The sequence below is a fragment of the Aquila chrysaetos genome, chromosome 13 (genome assembly GCF_900496995.4).
Source record: "Aquila chrysaetos chrysaetos chromosome 13, bAquChr1.4, whole genome shotgun sequence".
NCBI lineage: Eukaryota > Metazoa > Chordata > Aves > Accipitriformes > Accipitridae > Aquila > Aquila chrysaetos.
The window spans coordinates 13,991,091-14,009,990 of record NC_044016.1 but is presented as its reverse complement, the minus strand read 5'-3'; the positions used below and the strand labels follow the sequence as shown (position 1 = coordinate 14,009,990).

The 18,900-nt window shown below is 38.4% G+C and overlaps 1 protein-coding gene and 1 long non-coding RNA gene across 3 annotated transcripts in view; one reads left to right on the top strand and one right to left on the bottom strand.

The window, feature by feature from the left end:
- KCNG3 (potassium voltage-gated channel modifier subfamily G member 3) overlaps positions 1-860 on the top strand; it is a 10,390-nt gene extending 9,530 nt beyond the window's left edge. For both annotated transcript variants that reach the window (XM_030035054.2, XM_030035053.2), the window contains exon 2: positions 186-860. In XM_030035054.2, the coding sequence (XP_029890914.1) occupies positions 186-831 (646 nt within the window). In that variant the 3' untranslated portion in view covers positions 832-860. The remainder of the gene's footprint in view (positions 1-185) is intronic.
- The window catches only part of LOC121233771, a 21,663-nt gene extending 2,763 nt beyond the window's left edge, over positions 1-18,900 (bottom strand). Inside the window, exons 1-2 of the long non-coding RNA XR_005933871.1 lie at positions 18,563-18,900; positions 858-1,004 (exon numbers count right to left, since the gene is read on the bottom strand). This is a non-coding gene — a long non-coding RNA (uncharacterized LOC121233771). The remainder of the gene's footprint in view (positions 1-857; positions 1,005-18,562) is intronic.

The following is an 18,900-nucleotide window of genomic DNA, read 5'->3' as shown; positions in this document are numbered from 1 at the left end:
TCCTCAATAGATCCTCAGGTTAATTGCTGAAATCTGGTGCTATGTGCATAGGATAAGAATAGCATGGCTTTCTGTTTGTCATTTGTGAAGGTCTGAGTGTCAATTTGGTAATATCTGTGAACAAACCAAACATCCACTAAAGCTTTTGCACAGAAATAAATACTGTACTTTGTTTCTTTTGACAGGATAATTGAAGCTATCTGCATAGGCTGGTTCACTGCAGAGTGCATTGTGAGGTTCATCGTCTCCAAAAACAAGTGTGAGTTTGTCAGAAGACCTCTCAACATCATTGATTTACTGGCAATTACTCCTTACTACATCTCTGTTCTAATGACAGTTTTCACAGGGGAAAATTCGCAGCTTCAGAGGGCTGGCGTCACCTTGAGGGTCTTAAGAATGATGAGGATTTTTTGGGTGATTAAACTGGCTCGTCATTTCATTGGCCTTCAAACACTTGGTCTGACTCTGAAGCGTTGTTACAGAGAGATGGTGATGCTACTTGTCTTTATCTGTGTTGCTATGGCAATTTTCAGTGCACTTTCCCAGCTTCTTGAAAATGGGCTGGACTTGGGAACAAAGAATAAGGATTATGCCAGCATTCCTGCTGCTTGTTGGTGGGTGATCATCTCAATGACCACGGTTGGTTATGGTGACATGTGTCCCATCACTGTACCAGGAAGGATTCTTGGAGGAATTTGTGTGGTTAGTGGCATTGTTTTATTAGCTTTGCCAATCACTTTCATTTATCACAGCTTTGTGCAATGTTACCATGAGCTCAAGTTCCGATCCGCTAGGTACAGTAGAAGCCTCTCTGCTGAATTTTTAAATTGACCAAACTTGCATTCTGTTGTAGTTACTTGCTAAGCTTTGTCTTAGAAGAGAATGGTGGAAGGTCCCTTCGCGTGTCCTCCTTGACTGGATGGTCCTATGGAACAACATTCTCGCCAGCCTGGAGAAAGCCCGTCACCATTCAGACAGGAAGGATGGCCACCTGCCTTGAGCACCTTGCAGGGAGAGGGAGTGATGTTTCAAATTTGAGAGAACAAAATCAACAACAGAGGATTCAGAAGTCCTCAACCAGACCAGTCTGGTCTTCAGTTTGCCTTTCCACACAAAAGTAGAACAAAAAATGGGCTTAACACTGAGATCTGTCATTCCCATAATTGCATCCTATACCATTCTAAGCAACGTGTAGCACAAGTTTTTCAAAGATTTCAGTATCTAAATGCTCCATAAAGGCATTGATAACTTCTTGCCTGAAGTATCTCCACTTCTAACTCAGATAACCAAATTAGATACTGAAGGAGAATCACTACTACTTTTGAGCTTCGCAACAGAGTAGAGCTGGTTCTGTAACTCAGGAATGATGAAGAATATAGGTCTGTAGGGAAAAAAAATCTTGAGGCCTGATTCTGATCTTTGATGAAGCACACAAATCTTCTGTAAAACCACTGAAGTCAGTGGCATTGCTCTGAATTTGATAATTCAAAGAAGTGCAAGAACTGCACCTCTGAATGGTGTAGCAAGGACTTCCTTAGCCACAATTAAATTTCTTTTCTGGAACCAAATTGTTAGTAGAAGCAAGTGTACTTTATAAAGATCAGCATAAAAAATCAGGCATTGATAAATGTATTTTCTGGTAGCTTAGTGGGGGAGCTATCCAAATTTTACATACATTCAATTCAACTCCATCCACCTGAAGTTACATACTCATAAGCATGTATTTTTTTCCTCCCATTTAATTAAACATATATATCATAGTGAAAGTTCTCTAAGACAAATTATAAGATTCCATAAGACAAATTATAAGATTCCATCACTTGAAACAGTCTGGAGAAAGCACTGAAAAATAAGAGTAGCTGCTCCCTGTCAGATGAGACTCTTCATCACCTTTAAACTCTGCAATCCTTATTGAAGGATACACTTTAATGGAAGTTTTAAAAACAACTGTAAAAAGCCCAGAGCATACCAAAGAAAGTAAAATATAGAAGTGTGAGCCGCACTTGGCAAAATGGTATATTCTCCAATGTAACTAGAAAATTAAAATGAATCAAGTTAGGTTCTGAAATATTGTTCACTACATTTCTTGTGTAGTACTGCTTAATAGCATCGTTCAGTATAATTCTGAAAGGCTGCTACATAGAAATGTGCAGTTAGATACTAAAACACATTAAGGTACAGCTTTACAAATTTGGGTACCAATAAACATCAACAGAGAGCTTTCTTATTAACATGGAAGTTGAGAGTCATGAGCATCGTTGAATTTGGTGTGCTTGCCTGGAAATACTGCATTTACTATTACTGTGCTGTAGAAGCATCTTTTATATATGTGTTTGTTAAAAGCTTTAGAAGTAAAATGAGTACCACCTAGAACATGCATCTCTGGAATTGCTCACTCAAAAGTACCACATTGGTCAGTAACCAGTACATTGAAGGCTCTACCCCGAGACCTGAAAAATTCATTATCATTTTAAGTGGTCTTAGTCTTAAGTAGTCTTAAAGAATTACACTGCAAACACAATTTTTCTGAAGACCTGAAAATAATTTTAGTAGCCTTCTTACAGACAAGCTTGACTTTTCCTTCAGTAGTTTTTCAAGACTACGTTATTAAGTAATGTTACAGCTATACCTCTGTTTCTTGCCACTGACGCGTTCTGGTGTTCAGGTTAGCTCTGTAGTTCCCTGTACTACTATATTTATGCCTTTTATATCAGAATCATGTCATTCAGAAACCGGCTCCAGTATTCCCCACAGAGAGGTGAATATGAGATAAGCAAAAATTTCTTTCTTAGGTGAGATTCACAGCTGATGTTAGTTAGGCAAGTTGTGACTTCAGAAACACTTAGATGTTTTACACCAGCAGAGATGCTGGCTCTGTATTCCTGCATGTGTACCTATATATATCCTGCATATATTATAGTCAGTTGAAATGTTTTTTTTTTTTCTCCTCACAAAAGATTTCCTCCTTGACAGAATTGAAATTTCAGACTTTAATCCAAACACAGCTGTTGAAGAAAATGACATTTTCATCTTCTAATGAAAAGTTTATTTTGACAGTATCAAAACCATTTTCAAGGAGAAAATCGCTATTTTTTTGTACTTTGCTCCAATTTTTTTCTTCCATTAAAAATAGGTAAAAAAAACCCCACTTAAGGAATTAGCCCTACAGATTTTCGTATGCTGTTTTTAACGCTTGGGAAAAATACTGTTTTACATAAAACTCCTTAAAACTTAGCCTTTTGTCCATGTATTGTATTTAACCAAACCAATACTCTGAGATACAACCCTCCTCCCACAAAATGCCCAAACCATCATCACAATGACAATAGTTTGAAATCCATACAGAATATGAATATATTTCAAAGTATGTTGCAATCTTGGTTTCAACACAAAATAAAGTGCACTTCAGCACTACCTGTAAATCTAATCTTTAGATGCCCGTACAAAGGAAAAAATGCAAATTAATGCACATAATAATTTGTGAATACCAATTTGCACCATGAATCATTTTGTATAAGCAATTAAGGACAGGAAGTTTGCAAAGATCCAGGCTGTATGTGGTATACAAACAAAATGTTTGATCCTTTATAAAGTGTTTTCCAGCTAAAGAATCCTTTCCCAATGTAAAAAGATTATCTAATGAAAATAATTGTGTAAAGGAGATTATCTTAAGTCGTACTTTTTTTTAACAGCCTATGTTCACTTTTTAGATGGCAAAATGTGAACAGAATGACCTAATGTATTTTTTGAGTTATAATAAAAATATTTTGAAACTGCTCTATATAAGCCCACTAAGGAGAGATACTGGGGTGTTGCTTTTTTATTGTTGTATGGTTATCAGCGTGTAGACTTTAGTTTCCTTAGAAACCAAGTTGAAGTAACGTGATCTTAACGGTAGCCTTAAAACAGAATTTTATAGTAAGTAAATAGGGTTCCTGGCTTCCAGTAATATATGTCATCTTATTTTCAATGGACCAGTGTTTTTTTAGTGAAACTTTAAAAAGCCTGAATTATATGTGTAGTCAAAAATAAGCATACTTTTAAACAGATGAAACTGTTTTAGTAGAAGTTCACTTGAAGCCATGTTTTATGCAGACATGGGGTGCAGCGCTCTATTTCAAAATACAGCATTTCAAAGCCAAGTGAAGACAAGCTGGCTTATTTCTAATCATTGCCAGTTTGAACCCTATACAATAGAATACTTCATGGGCAGTAGCTCTTTCAATATCTGAAACATTCACAGTTGGGACAAATTAGATTAAATACAAATATAATAAAACTGGGGATAAATGAAGACAACTTATATAATTGTGATTCAGCCTTTCTGTTCATCTAAAACTAAAACCAATGCCAGTGAGTTTTGAACTGCCATTGTATGTTTGATGACAACAAAGGTTAATCATACATTAACATACTAGGTTCAATCCTTAGGACTGACTTATTGGGAACTATATATTGGCTGCAGTCCTTCGAGGTACTGTGTACCACTTAAAAGCATTTGATCATTAATGGAATCACTGGAATGGAAACCTGTCTAGGGTACATTTTCCTTCTACAGTTCTACATGAAGCAGCATCCCCAAAATCACAAAGAATGGAGGATTACTATTTCCCTTGATGTAAGACTTGGAAATGATATTGTCATGATGAATACCCACCAAAAAAAAAAAAAAAAAAAAAAAAAAGAAAGATTAATTTGATTGATGATTTTCAACAGTTTTATCAGCATAGCGATCAGCCATTTAAATATGTGATATTCATTCTTACTGTACAGTGGCTTATCCTGGTGTACATAGCAGCAAGTTTGAGGAAGATAAAAATCCTGTTAATGCGAGATTCGTATCTTGATACCCACGTATTTAAAGGAAAAGGTACTGGGTTTTCATATCGTGTATGCAATTTGTGTCCATAAAGGAATCGGTCTTCAGCTTCTGTAGCATTCAACCCTCATGTTTCCAAAATAGAACTAAGTCCTTATGGGTTCAAAACACTTGTCTCTTCCCCTCTGGGTAACAACTACAAAAATCTTACCAGATCTGAGTGTCTGCCAGGAAGTGGTCATACGCACACACCAGCCAGCTAAATTCAGCAGCCAAACCAGCTAGTTTCCTGGGAACCAGCACAACGAACAAGGTCTGCTGTGCTCTGAATTTTCTCCCACCTAAGAGGTTCAGGATAAAACTACTGATTAAAGTTTGATCATTTGAAGTACCTTGAAAATTTTAGAATTATCCTTTCAAATGATCTTCGAAGGAGACATTTGCCGGAAAATTAAATAAGCTATGCGTAGCAAAAAAAGATGATAGAGCTTTATAAAAAATTTTCCACTATGATTTTTAAAAAAGGAAATTGACTCTCATTTTCTCTTATTTGTAAAAGCAAACATGCAGGTCAGGATACATGATGCTAGTTAAACTTGCTACATAAAACAGATCCCTGTTTAAAATATGTAGACTTAGTGAGAAAGGTCTTCCAGCTTTGCTAGAGCTGTAACAGTTTACACTAGCTGAAGAGCTGTCCCAGCCCATATGGAAGAAACAACAAAATGCTGGTTTCATAGTGAAAAACTAATATGATGTATGGCCTGTGAAGTGCAACACAAAGTAGGGAGTATCTTTTGCAGATGACAGGATAGGTTAAGCATCAAGAAGGCTGCACAGTGAGCAACCGAGACTGACAATCTGCTTGACAAGAAATTTTAAGAGCCACAGAAGAAGAATAATATAAATCTTTGGTCAAATTAATAAAATGTGAATGCTTGCAACTATACATTTTAGACTCCTTTGTTCTTTACAAACACAAAGGTTTATAATTCTATAGAACATTGATTTTATATATTGATTGCTTATCTGTAAAGAAAAATGTATACTACAATTTGAAAAGGTAATAAATGTGTTTTCTTGATGTGAATACACAATTAGATGCATAAAATCACGTAATAAAATTTGCTGGTCTTGTTGCTATATTTCATGGACTAGTGGCCAAAACACAAATGTTTATAAAATGTGTTCTTTTTAACAAATGAATTCTGTGGCTATTTATATTGGTATTGTACCTCGGCAAAAACTTCTTTCCTTTAACAATTTTTGGCTACTGAGAAGTCTGCCATTTAGAACCTAGGAGTTTTACTCAACAGAAAATTTAAGTATTTGATCCAGAAGTTAGTCTGAGTCAGAAAATAAAGTTAAACCTACACAGGGTTACTCTTCAGCAACTGAGTATCTATTATAATCATGGACAACAGAACTGTCAAAACAAAATTAAAAAGCAGCCATGTAACACATACATTATTCCTCAGGGATTACTTATAAGAACAAATCTGGAAAAATGGATTTAATTTGGCTTCAAGTTCACCAAAATGTATTTATGTTAAAAAAAAACCAAAACAAAACATCAACATGATGTTCATTCTGGAATTTCAAAGCCACCAGAAATTTCACCAGTGCAGTGCTTGCATTATTGTGAACAGATCTGAGACACTCTGGTGATTCTTTAAATGCAGCCATTTCAAAAGTACTTCCAAAAATAATCACAACTAATGTTCTTTTAAAAAAAAGCTTGAATATTTTAAGAGATCATTGAATTATGAACTATTCTGGCACCAGCCCACTGCATTATTATGAAAATGAACAGACTTTACGTTCAGAAGTCATAAGCATTTTTACTTCTCATATTTTATTTATTAGTTTTAAAAGTTTTACATAAAATCAATCAGTGAAGAAACGAAGCAGGTATCCACATAGTCATATATTTTAGAAGTGTTTTTCTAAAAGAACTTCTAAAATATTTTGGAAGGGTTTTTTAATGCTTTAACACTGTCATTATTTTACACATATGCTCGTAGCAATCTGAGATGCAACTGTAAATACATAGAACTCCCCAAAATAAGATCAAGTCTTGCTGTCTTGGGGAACATTTTATACATTTGTTTGCCATAAGAATTAAAAAAAAAAACAACAACAACAAAAAAACCCCAGTAAAGGGGTTCATTAAAATCTAGGAAATCTAGAAGTTCTTTCCCTTGTACCCCAGAAATCTTCCACTTCAGTTTTCATATTTCTTTTCACTGCTCTTTTACCAATATTGAAGTAGTAACTAGGAACTACAGTGAGGACCAGGCTTCTGTTGTACTAAGTGCTCTACAGCCATGGATTAAAATTATAGTGCTGCTCCCAAACCCCATATAATCCAAGACTGAAACAAAAATCAAAAGCTGTATGCAGACAACAGTGCAAGCAAACAACATGGCATTTCTCTGTAGCATGAGTGTAGCTTATCTATTGAGTCTGATATACTTTTAAGTAGTAAGTGTTCAAATACAATTTATTTTTTTCTCTTCAATTTAGAGAGGCTCCCAGAGAATGCAGCACTTACAAGACAGTCTCTTCTACGTTGCTAAAGGCCTTGTCAGCTGTACAAGCCTCTAACCGTGACTTTTGTTGTTTGGGGTTAATATTTAAACTTGTGTCATTCGATGGGATGCTATGAATGAGTAAAGTTGGGGCCATTTATTAGAATAGCATCGTGAATCCTTGATCCATGTAAGAGTAAAAGAGAAAAACAAACCCAACAGAGTATTCACTAAGTATAGTCATGCAGAGGCCCACTGAAAAGAAAACCATCAGTAAGAAAATTACTTCAGTTAAAAAAAACCCCAAACCAAACCTGAAAATGTGGATTCCTGCCAGAGAGTCTTGCTTATAGCCCTCAAATTTATATGGATTCCCTGAGTATCTCTGCCTTCGGGTGCAGTGTCTTTAGGCTGTACCTGTTGGGTCCTTTGATACAAACTAAGCCTATAGGTCACAGCAGCTTTTTGGTCTCCATTGACTCAAGAGGCTTAAAAACCAGGTATGTCTGAAGATAAAGGGAGTCAGGCAACCAGCAGTGAATAAAAGGTAGCCAAGATGAATTTAGCTTTGTTTTAGAAAATCTATTTGTCATCTGCGTTATAGAAGACAAAGTCTTGGATGTAAGTGCCAGGTTACTCTCAACACAAGACCAGGGACCATGAAGCTCATCTGCTGTTCTCCTTATTGTAGACTCCAGCATCTCTATCTTGTTTTCTTAGCCCTTTCTCCTTTCACCTGATCCTCACTCAAGGAGCATTAAGGTTAAACATTAACATCCACGGACTGAGGCTGCTGTTACCTTTGCCTTCTCTTCACACAGACTGTCCCATTCACATCTGAAATGCAGTTCAACTCCAGATTATATAGCTGAGAATAAATATCGATATGTTTCTGTCTCAGTGTAGGATAAGAAGCTCTCTCCTCCCCCACAATAAATGTCATACATAATGGGAAGAAACAGTCATGCAAAGCTTTTACACAGCAGTACAAAATAGCCTAAATCATCCACATCCCACCCTTCATCTACAGTCTTACCCTGGGACCTCACATTCTGCAGTCCATTCAAATCCACTCACAACTCTGCAGTAAAGATCACCTGTCTGCCTTTGGCCATCTACTCCTGCCAACGTAAGTGGACCAGACAGCTAAATTACCAATGGGATGTTGGAGTTACAGATTTGTACTTCTTTACTTTTTGGTTGATTACTCCAAATTGCTGTTTCTACCAAGAAACAGTAAAGCAAACTGGCCAAGCTCGTACAGTACATTTCCACAGGTTGGTTCACTTCCACCAGCATGAGTCACGCTAGAAGCAACTAACAGCCTTGGAAACTGGTAGGCTTTCACTCTAGTATTAAAGATCCCAGTTTAAGATCCTAAGAGGAATTAGTACCTTTATGTTCCCTGCTTTGGGGATTTATCCCTACTTAAGAGTCCAGGATTGTCATGCAAACTGAAAGAACATTGCGGAGAGCAGGTTTAAGACTAATTCATGAAAAAAGGAAATGGGGTGGAGGAATAGGCAGGGGTTAAAAATACTAAATACAGCATTGCAAAAGGCTCTGAGACAGTAATGAAGTCCTTTCTAAGCAACTCACCAAAAACTAAGAACATGCAATGCAGATAACTCTTGGACACGAAACACAACAGGACTTTGCTGTGCTTTTCAGTCCTCCTCCCCACCACTGCTGTTGTCCTGCCATACCCTCCCTGAAAACACATCTCTGCTTTCTCCCTTTGCCAGACTTTTTCCATCCAACTCCTTTCCTCTGCTTTTTACCCTTTTCCCAGCTGCCCCATTTTCTTTCTGCCACTAGCCACACTGGCAGGCTTCTGTGCTGGCACCAAATATTTCTGAAATCGCAGTGCCAGCCCACTGTCTCCCATCCCATCCTGCCCATTGTTTTCTGTCCTACTGTCATTTTTATAGGTACATGCTTATTACATTGAGTGTCCTGCCCCTTGAGTAACTGTGCTAAAAAGCAGTCCCCCAGTCCACTCATCCCTGGTAAATGTAACCCAACTGATACCTGCCTACTCTGCTAAAAAGAAAAATTTTCACCCATTTCTTAGGGTTACACACTGTGACAATAACTTGTATCGCGCCATCATTTGTGATTTACTATCTCCCTCTAAATGTTTTCTGAATGTCTGTGCTCGCAGATGCAGTCTCTCAGATCAGGAGAATAAAAGAGAATCTGGCACCGTCTCATCCCATTCAGCAGTCTCTTCCCTTTCCGTTGTGTGCTAATGACTACCAAAAAGCATGAGCCATCCACAGTAAGGGGATCCAGGGACTGCAGGCCACAACTCAAAATACATACAAAAGCGAACAGAGGGCTTTGACTTAAAACCTCCCCAACAGTCACATGCTTTCCTTTCAGAGACAACCACTGGAAACTTCCATGAAAATGTGCCATCTCAGCATGGAGGGTCCCTAACCTAGCCTTTAATCATGATAGCTGGTACACTAAACACAACCTTTTGCTGCTTACACAGGCTAAAGTTGTGGTCAGCACCATGTCAGCCAACTCCTCCTGCTTGAAGGCTAACAATAACATACCCAGCAAATGCTGCTCTGTTCAGCTCTGTAACTTGGGCTCCCAAGCCACATCTTTATCCATTTTCTCCTACTATTTTAAAGCAGGATATAGTACAAACAATACTTACTACTTTGCTTTTAAAAAGAGTATGAAACAAAAGCTCAGCTAAAGCACCATAAATTGTCTTGGAGACTAGAGCAAGAAGATAAGCACTACAGTACTTGATTAGGCATTCTCACTGCTCAAAGGAGAGACACACATCTCCTGAATCAAAAGATGTTCAGTTTGAGTGTTACAGTTCAGAAGGAAAATTGGATAAGTCCATTGTAGAAACCTGCAGTTATTTACCAGTAGTCATAAATAATCCATAAACTCCCTACTAGGTCTTATTTCCTCTTCATCTATCAAATATGCAAATCATATTTTATGATTTCTTTTTTTCTGTAACCAGCTTTAAGAAAGTTTTTTTAAGCTGTAAGGTTGCAATCACACAAAAAGGAACAAAAGGGAACACACATAGGTATCGTTCTAAAGTTCAAATTGGTTTATGTGTGAATCAAAGGCAGCTCTTAGATTACATTGAAAATACATGGGACCTTAAGTAAAATCTTTTTAATAGCATTTGGAGAATGTTTCCCTTGTCTCTACCCATAAAACTTTCCTGTAAGGCAAGAGTGTAGATCTCACTCCTAATTCCTTTCTCCCTGAAGTACTACAAACATGATGCTATAATTGAATAACCTAGTGAAAGCAAAGAAAGAACTTGGAGTAATTTGCTTCCAATTATTTTAGTGTAACCTCTACACTATAAGGCAAGTGTTTAGCCAGTGCTAAGAAGCTTGAGTTTCTAGGTTCAAATTGTATTAAACTGATACTGTCTGTTTGGTGGCAACTGGATCTGGGACAAGCAATTTAATAGGGTCAAAGTGGCGCCTCCAGCAATTCTGAGAAGGCATAGAAGCAAGTTTCCATTCTGCTGTTGAACAGTAAGCAACAAATATTGTAGTCTAAAGGATATGGGGAATCCTTCAGGAAACCACAACCACATCAGCTCCACACTGCAAAGTCTAAAAAGAGAACTATATTGGGGAGGAGAAACAATCAAGAGTATGCAAAATAAAAAGCAAGTAAAATCATGGTGCCAAATCCCCGTTTCCACAACTCCTCACCATCCCTTTTCAGTCCTCTCAGGCTGCAGAATAGGATATAGCACTCAAATGAACATGCCTGCACCACCAATGGTACTGCAAGCTCTGATACTCCTTGGGAAAACAGAACTCAGATTTTCCCATTAAAAAAGCCCAGGCTCCTATATATTGAGCCAAATGAAATTCTCCGTTAGTAACTGGCATCCCAGAACCTACACAAGACAAAGGAGCCAGATACAGTTCAGCAAAATTTACTGTGAAAAATCTTTAGGAGGGAGGATGTTGTCAAAAGACATGTTTTCAACAAAAATTTTTACTCAGATGTTAAGCATGGTCAGCAACTGAATCACACTGCTTCCATCCATGTACACATACCTGCACTCACACAGGTCATCTCTTGCTTGGGAGGAAACTATAAATAGAGATGCAAAGTGCAGTATGAAGAACCCCAATCTATCTACAGGTTTTGTAAGGCTGTGTATGCTCTGCCAAAGAAAAGTTCCTGCACAACGCAGAGGCAGATGTTGCAGGCAGCATTTACTTGGAGGGCTCCCTATTTCTGCAACTATCCAACCCCTTCATGTGTGCAAGTGCTTGGCTTAGAACAGTTCCTTTCAGCTTTCTCTGTTGTTACTCTAATCCCTCTGGCACGCTTCAGTCCTCTTTTCTGCAGAGCTGCTACTGAGCTTCCCTCTTCCCCTCACACCGGACTTTATCAGTGTTCTCACACACTGTTACCCAATCTCCTGAACTTCACGCTGTGATAAGGAGGTAGATAGTTCTTTCATCTGCTTGCACTCCCAGTTTTACAGTGTCCTGATGGCACTAAGAAAGCACAGACAGGTACGCAACAGCTGACAGAATATTTTAAAAGGAAAAAAAATACCATTTATAATGTGGCAAGACAAAGGGGAAATGCATCAAAAAACCTGCAAGACTTCCTGAAACAGATCTGAGTTACACTACCACATGAAGAGACAAAACCGTAACAGTTATGTGCTTATAGAATGTCAGTGAGACTACAGGATGCTGCAGGAAAGATAATTAGGAGACTGTCAGTTGTAAAGGTATCACAGGGTAATGGTTCTTGCTGCTGGAAGAGTACAATCCTCAAAAATAAACGTAGTCAAAACTATGCATTATTTTCAATGCAGGAGACACTGATCTCATGGCAGCAATCTATTTTTATTATATTACCTCTAATGTGCTAAATGATTCATAAAACAAGAATATTTTCTATGAGAAAGATTTCTCTAGTAACCAGACAGCTGATGTTAGTATTACTGAATTTAAGTATGCCTTTTTTTTTTAATTAGTCAGATAGAAACCCCTGAGAGTACAGCCTGCTGACAAATAATCTGGGCAAAGCTGGACCTTCTGCCTGAGTATGGCAATAGTTCAGCCAGCTCTGAATGGCTTTATTCCATGGCAGTGCTTGGAAGAAGGGCTTAGAGGTAGTAGCTGTGAATGGGATTCTAGGCAGGCATTAAGATCTCAAAAATCCATCCTCACATCCCATCTTCCACAATTTACCAGGTTGTGCCTACTGTGAGAAGTAGCTGAGACAAGAGGAGTGATGTGCAGAATGAAATAGCCAATGCTGAGGACCTGACACCCACACCATACACGTTTCGGGGGGGGGGGGGGGTGTTACTTCAGACTAGTTCTAGTCTGGTTCTATTGTCTGAACACTTGTTAGCAACTGGAGCACATTAGGTGTGTTCCTAAAGTGCATCTTACAGTCCACCAGGAAGTCCGGCTTCATCCAAAAATACATCCCAGCTGTGAGCTCCAAGCCTGCTTGCTCAGTGATACAAACCAAAGCAGGTGTAACTTGGAGGTTCACTTCAAAAGTGTATTTCTGATTAAAAGCTTCCCAGTTGAGTACATCTGGAGGAAAGTTCTCTTTTTGCTCCTTATATTTCAGTTTCTCCTCTGTAAAGTACTGGAGATCTGCTGTTTTCAACCTTTGTGGATCCACAGAACTGCAGACATTTCACTGGAGTTGCAGGTCCAGGCTCTTCTTAGACTACATCTTGGCTGAGTGGCCATGGTGCACTGCATGGTCCTGGCTTCCTATTCACTCAGTCTGGAGACTCAGCCAAAGGCTGCAGTAGTTTCCTTCCCATAGAAAACTGCATCCAAGAGCAAACTGGGAGATGGCTCTTTGGCTCTACATCTTAGACATATCCTTAGCTAAAACACAACCAAAAGATTTTACAACACATGTCTAGTGCTCTCACAGTGATGCTTAGATGTAAAGTACTGCTACTTGATAGCACCACCTTAAGAATTATTAGCGAACAGTGATCCTCTGGTGGAAGAACTGCTGTTATTCTTGTTTCTTTGTCCTGAACAGCATGGATTCAATGCACCCTATCAAACAGCATTGCCTCAGCATGTACCTATAGGTCACTATGTTAAGGGTGGAGCTCTAACGAACAGTTTATATCTTCTTCAGGAAATTACAACCCAGAAGTTGCCAACTTGTTGAAATTTATTACCTACAATAGTTCGTTACAAAAACTCATCATGTGAAATGAGGCTTTCACCTGTTCATATTCCTTATATTCTGAGGCGTGAGAGAGAAGTGGTAACACATGATCACGTGCTAAAACGTGAATAAAATGACAAATTTCTAAACCCAAGCTCATGATTTTTGAACAGCTGGTGTTGGCAATCCTGCATGTTCATTGATTATTGCCTTCTCCAAGGAACTGTTAGAGTAGATACAGGGCAGTGTCACTGTTGGGAAAGGGTAAATTAAGCCCAAATATAGCTGTATAGAATGCTCTGAAGTGTGACTGATAATTACTAAAATTAAGTATGAGTGACTAACAAGTGGGAGCTGGACCAAGAAAGCAAAAGACTTAAGTATTCACATCAAGCTACCTGGTATAAATTGCCCCGTACATTTCCAAGACAATTGTATTTCAGTTGTTAATACTGAGAAACAGTGCATGGGATCTCTCCTCAGCCCATCACAATACCCTACTATCTATCTGCTTCATAATATACAAATGCACAGAACATTTCCTCTAACACGTGTACAGAGGAGGGTTTTTTTGTCTATAAATCTTGCCTTATTCAGGGAAGTTTGTTACACTGCTGCACTAAGGATGTGGCTGTCTCTGGACTCCAGTCTGTGGATTTGCATATGGAAAGGCTGACAAGAAGAAATGAATACAAGGACAATGCATCATCCTCCCAGTATCTACAACATATCTGAGCAAAGTAAACTTTTGCTGTGGACTGCTGACTGTTTGAGAGAGAAACACAGCCTAGGGAGGGAGAAGAAAGAGGTGAAGGAAGGCTTTGGCAGCAGTGTGAGAACAGAAAACCTTGCAGATATATTTCACCTCTCAATGTCCAGAGATAGTGCTCACTTTACTTGGGAACCTATTTCACTACCTGTATAATGTTTAAAAGAAAAGTTCAGGAAGAATAAGGTACTGCCATCGTGAGATTTCCCTTCTGGTTGTAAAGGAAAAAATATGTCACAGCAGAAAGCACGCAGACAGAAACTTCAAGCTGTGGTTGTCCCTACCAAAGTCAACAGCAAGAGGCAAAGTATCCAGCCTTCCAGTACAGCATTTCAAAAGTGGGAAGTGTTATAAGCCATAGAGATAGCGCCTGGGGATTTCAAGATTACTTTCTCAAAAGTAGAATAAATAGGGCTTTTAGGTAATTATTATTTTACTGACAGCCAACACTGATGTCTCAATGAGACAAAAAATTTACCTTCACTTCTGCAATTCTGAAAATAAAGGGGAAAAAAAGCAAAGACATCAAAGGTGAAAACTAGTGAAAGCAATATTTACTGTAGGTTCCTACAATGCTTTTCACATCTGGAGACTGAAGAATAAAAGAATACTTCATTGCTAACCTGAAATAAACCACTGCTTTCACAATTTCCATTCTGCTTTTATACAGGTACCACGTAACTGCAGAGAAATGGTCTGTAAAAAGCAAAACTTATTGCCCCAGAAGCATTAGTCAATCATTAGGCTTTACAACAATTACATCAACGAGTTTTCAATTCCTTAATTTACTTTCTCAGACAAGTTCTGCCTGAGAACCTGGAAAGAATACTATACATGTGTAACAAGAGGTAGATACCCCCAAATAAAATTCAACACCTTTAAAAAAGATTCCTGATCCCCATCATACTACAGTCAACACAATGCCCTTATTACCAAAATTGCTATTGCTATTAAGTAGCTATTGCTATCAAGTATTTCACGTGTAGAAGCCTTATGTCAAGACAAAGAAGTGCCCATGAAACAGAAGTGCAATATGGAATTATTTCTAAATTCATAGAGAAGATATAAATGGCTGCCTCTTTAATCCCATCTCCCTCATAAAAAAAGCAAGAATTTTGTTGTAAGAAAGATACATAGTAAAAACTTTGGTTAAATTTATATTAATATTGTAACTGTATGAACAGTCTTAAAATTAAAAACTATTTCTATTAATTTGCAGTATTATTAAGTCTATCAAAGAGAAATCTCTTAGTTGACAATAGTAGTCTATTTCCAAGAGTAATCTGTGCTGTATTCAGTAGTTATGGGCAATAAAGCACCAATAAATTCAGGTACAGGTTTTAGAAGTAACTACTGCCTTAATCTGTGCATAGACAATTTATTTCTTTCAGTTGATAACACGATTCAAATGGAACATATTTACAATGTCACAGTCTCTCACATGAACAGAGCTTATGCTTGGTGATCACCTTCTAGTTTGGGGGTTTGTATATATTATGTACACACACACACACAGAACGCAAATATTAAGCAAATCCAATCTAGTACTCTTAAAAATGAGTACTGCATAAACAAAACATAAGCGCACACAGCAATTTCATGTTCTAAATCCACCCACACAGTTGTTCTCAGCAATTCAAGAACAGAGTTGCATGGGCAGATTCACAGAATATGAGTTACAGACATCTGTGCTGAAATAATGGTCAGCATATGAAGGTTTTGTTCATTAAGCAACAGAATAAGATCTTGGTTTTTTATTTATTTTATCCTCAAAAAGAAAATAAATACACAGAAATTGCAACAACAACAAAAAAGCATAATAAGTTCAAGGTATTCTGCTTCTTTCATTCACTCCCATAAATCTACCAAACTTGAAGCATAATCCGAGTGCTATTCCAGGAACAAGCCATGATAAACAAACCTGCATGTATGAAATCAGTTACCTTAAAAATCTGGAAAAAAATGAACAGATTAAACTACAGTGTAGCCTGTAGGACAGTGTTGTCTTTAGCTGCTGCCAATACCACACTGCAGATGAAGATACAAAATCCCTAACAGCCCAGATGTAGAACTGCCAGCCCCCATGAATTATTCGCCTCAGTGTCTAGAAGTCAGAGCTCACCTTGAAGTTCAATGCAGGAAGTCTTTTCCTTCTGGGACACTTTGTTTACATTAACTGTCCATGTTTTACGGTCCACAAAGATGCCCAGTCTTTCTTTGAACCCTGCTAGGGGGAGTGGCCTCATTTTGCCCCAGTTACTTCCTATGGCATTAAGTTTTACAGTCTAATTAACCATTATGTCAGAAATTCTGATAAGCAAAGCAGTCTTGGCAAAAGTCTAGAGGCTAAAGCAAAAGATGGACCAAAAGCCTAAGGCAAAAACAAGTTTCTTCCTTTAAAGGAAAGACTTTATCCTATTCTGATTTTACTTTCCTTTTCACGAAATGTCCCCATGATCCTGTGTTAGAACAACAGCAGAAGCTTTATTTGTAACTGCAATTTTATTCATGTCATCCTCCCATGCATCTCTCTTGCAAGGTAAACAATTGGCCATCTTCAATTTTGTGAGCTAAAACAAGAGAGAGACAGCACCTAGGTTTTGTTTCAACAGCTTGCAGCAGCAAAGTTTCACAGCTTACTTTTAAGCATCATGACTTAAATTGATTAACTGAAAAAGGGGATAAATTTGTACATTTTTCACAGCCTCCCCGGAGCTCCAGGGCACAAACCTTTCCTTTCTGCAGCCTTCAGTCAATATTGAATGACTTTTCAAGAACTTGATTCAAGAGCATCAACGGAGCAAGAACTAGCTACACAATGGCGTTACCTCCATGCATGACCTGCCACAAAACCTGTGCTCCTCTGGGATTATAGCATGTATTAATATTGGAAAAAAAGGTAGAAGAGCAAGATATAAAACCAGCTTAGTAAGTGAGCTTGCCAGGCACACCTGTTTCTTCTGGCAAGTGCTGAAAAGCTGGACAGCAGGAGCTGTAGTGCATCTGGAGACAGATATGCCCAGCGAAGGTTCCAGAGTAGTTATAATACCCGCCAGATCCCATGGATTTCAATAGATCAAGACTGTTACCACACAAACCTAGCCATGATTCACAGCATTTCACTCATTCAATAGTCTAAAAGACTATGTATACCCCATCTTCAGGGTCTTCTGCTCCATTACAGGCAGATTTTCAATCAAACGTAACTTCTAGTTTAGTTTTCTCAGAAATAAGTAGAATCCTGATCAGCAAATTCTTTTCTACTATAAATTATGCAGCCCATGTTCCAGTTCATTAATCCTGGCTAGCTGTGAAAGCTACAGGGATTTCACAATTCTTCCTGTAACATTTACAAAATATTTCTCTAAGTTTCCTACTTACTGAGCAAATAACATATCCTCTCCAGTTAATGTTCCTAACACAGAGTCAGAACATCAACTCAGGGTATCACGTATGGAGCACCCAGCTGGTTCTCTTGAAGAAAGGACAGCAGAGACAGAGTTTGTGGAATTGAAGTCTCAACGAAGAAGAAAACCTGCCTCCAGGGCAACAGGCACAGATCAGAACTGGTGCAGCAAGGACCTATGCTTCTGGTTCATAGCCCTGCTCTCACAAGTAAATGGACGCACAGGGCTCACAGGGGCTTTCCTCGTTACTCAGTAGTGTTACCCTGTACAGGACATGTCTGTTCAGAAGGAGATAAATGCAAGAAGACTCAAGGCTCCATTTTGCTGCCACCAAACTCAAATTCTAAAAACTAAGTAGAAGGCGTTACACGGGTGGGTAAATAAATCATCTCATACATATTTTTATATGAGTATTTTACTTTCTAAAACATCTCCTATGATTAGATCTTCCCCCAGTTTATAAGCAAAGTATATTTTAATAGTTTTCACTCAGTGCATGGCCACAGATATTTTTATAGCAAGCATATCTGCACAACTGTATGTGGGACTCCTAATAGACAATACTCTTAACTGGTGCAGGTCACTAATGATTAAACATTACCAACAAATGATCCTTTTTTAATAAGGCCTCAGTATGTTTAATCTTAACCAACAGTAGGCAATTCACAGGGCGAACTCAAATTATGAATTTGCACTGTCAGACTGATAATAGCAGGATGTTCCGGATTACTAACAAGAGTACCTCAGTTGACAACCACCTGTGACCCAAGGCATGCACAGAAGCCAAATGACCACACAATGCCCGCAGGCCCTTGAGCTGTAAGCACGGCAAAACCCCACCACGTCATACCTTCAGCCCTAGGGCTGCTGGACTTCTCAGGAAGATTAAATTCACAACAGAAGCAGCATCATACCACATTCCCCTAGTTCACGATGCTGAAATTTCATTTAATGAAAGCCTTATTTTATGAAACAAATTATAGCTTTCAAATGTTTCTGAAAGACGTGGGAGAGAAGGGAATCACTTGATAGAGTGGAGACGCAGAGATTAAGTTCCAGAAAACAAAACCGCTGCTGTCCCTTCTTAAGGCCTACCCGAACACAAACACTTCAAAACAAGCCGCCAGCGCTGCCTCAAGTTCCGAACACCCGCAGCTAAGCAGCGGAAGGCGCACACGCCGGACGCCC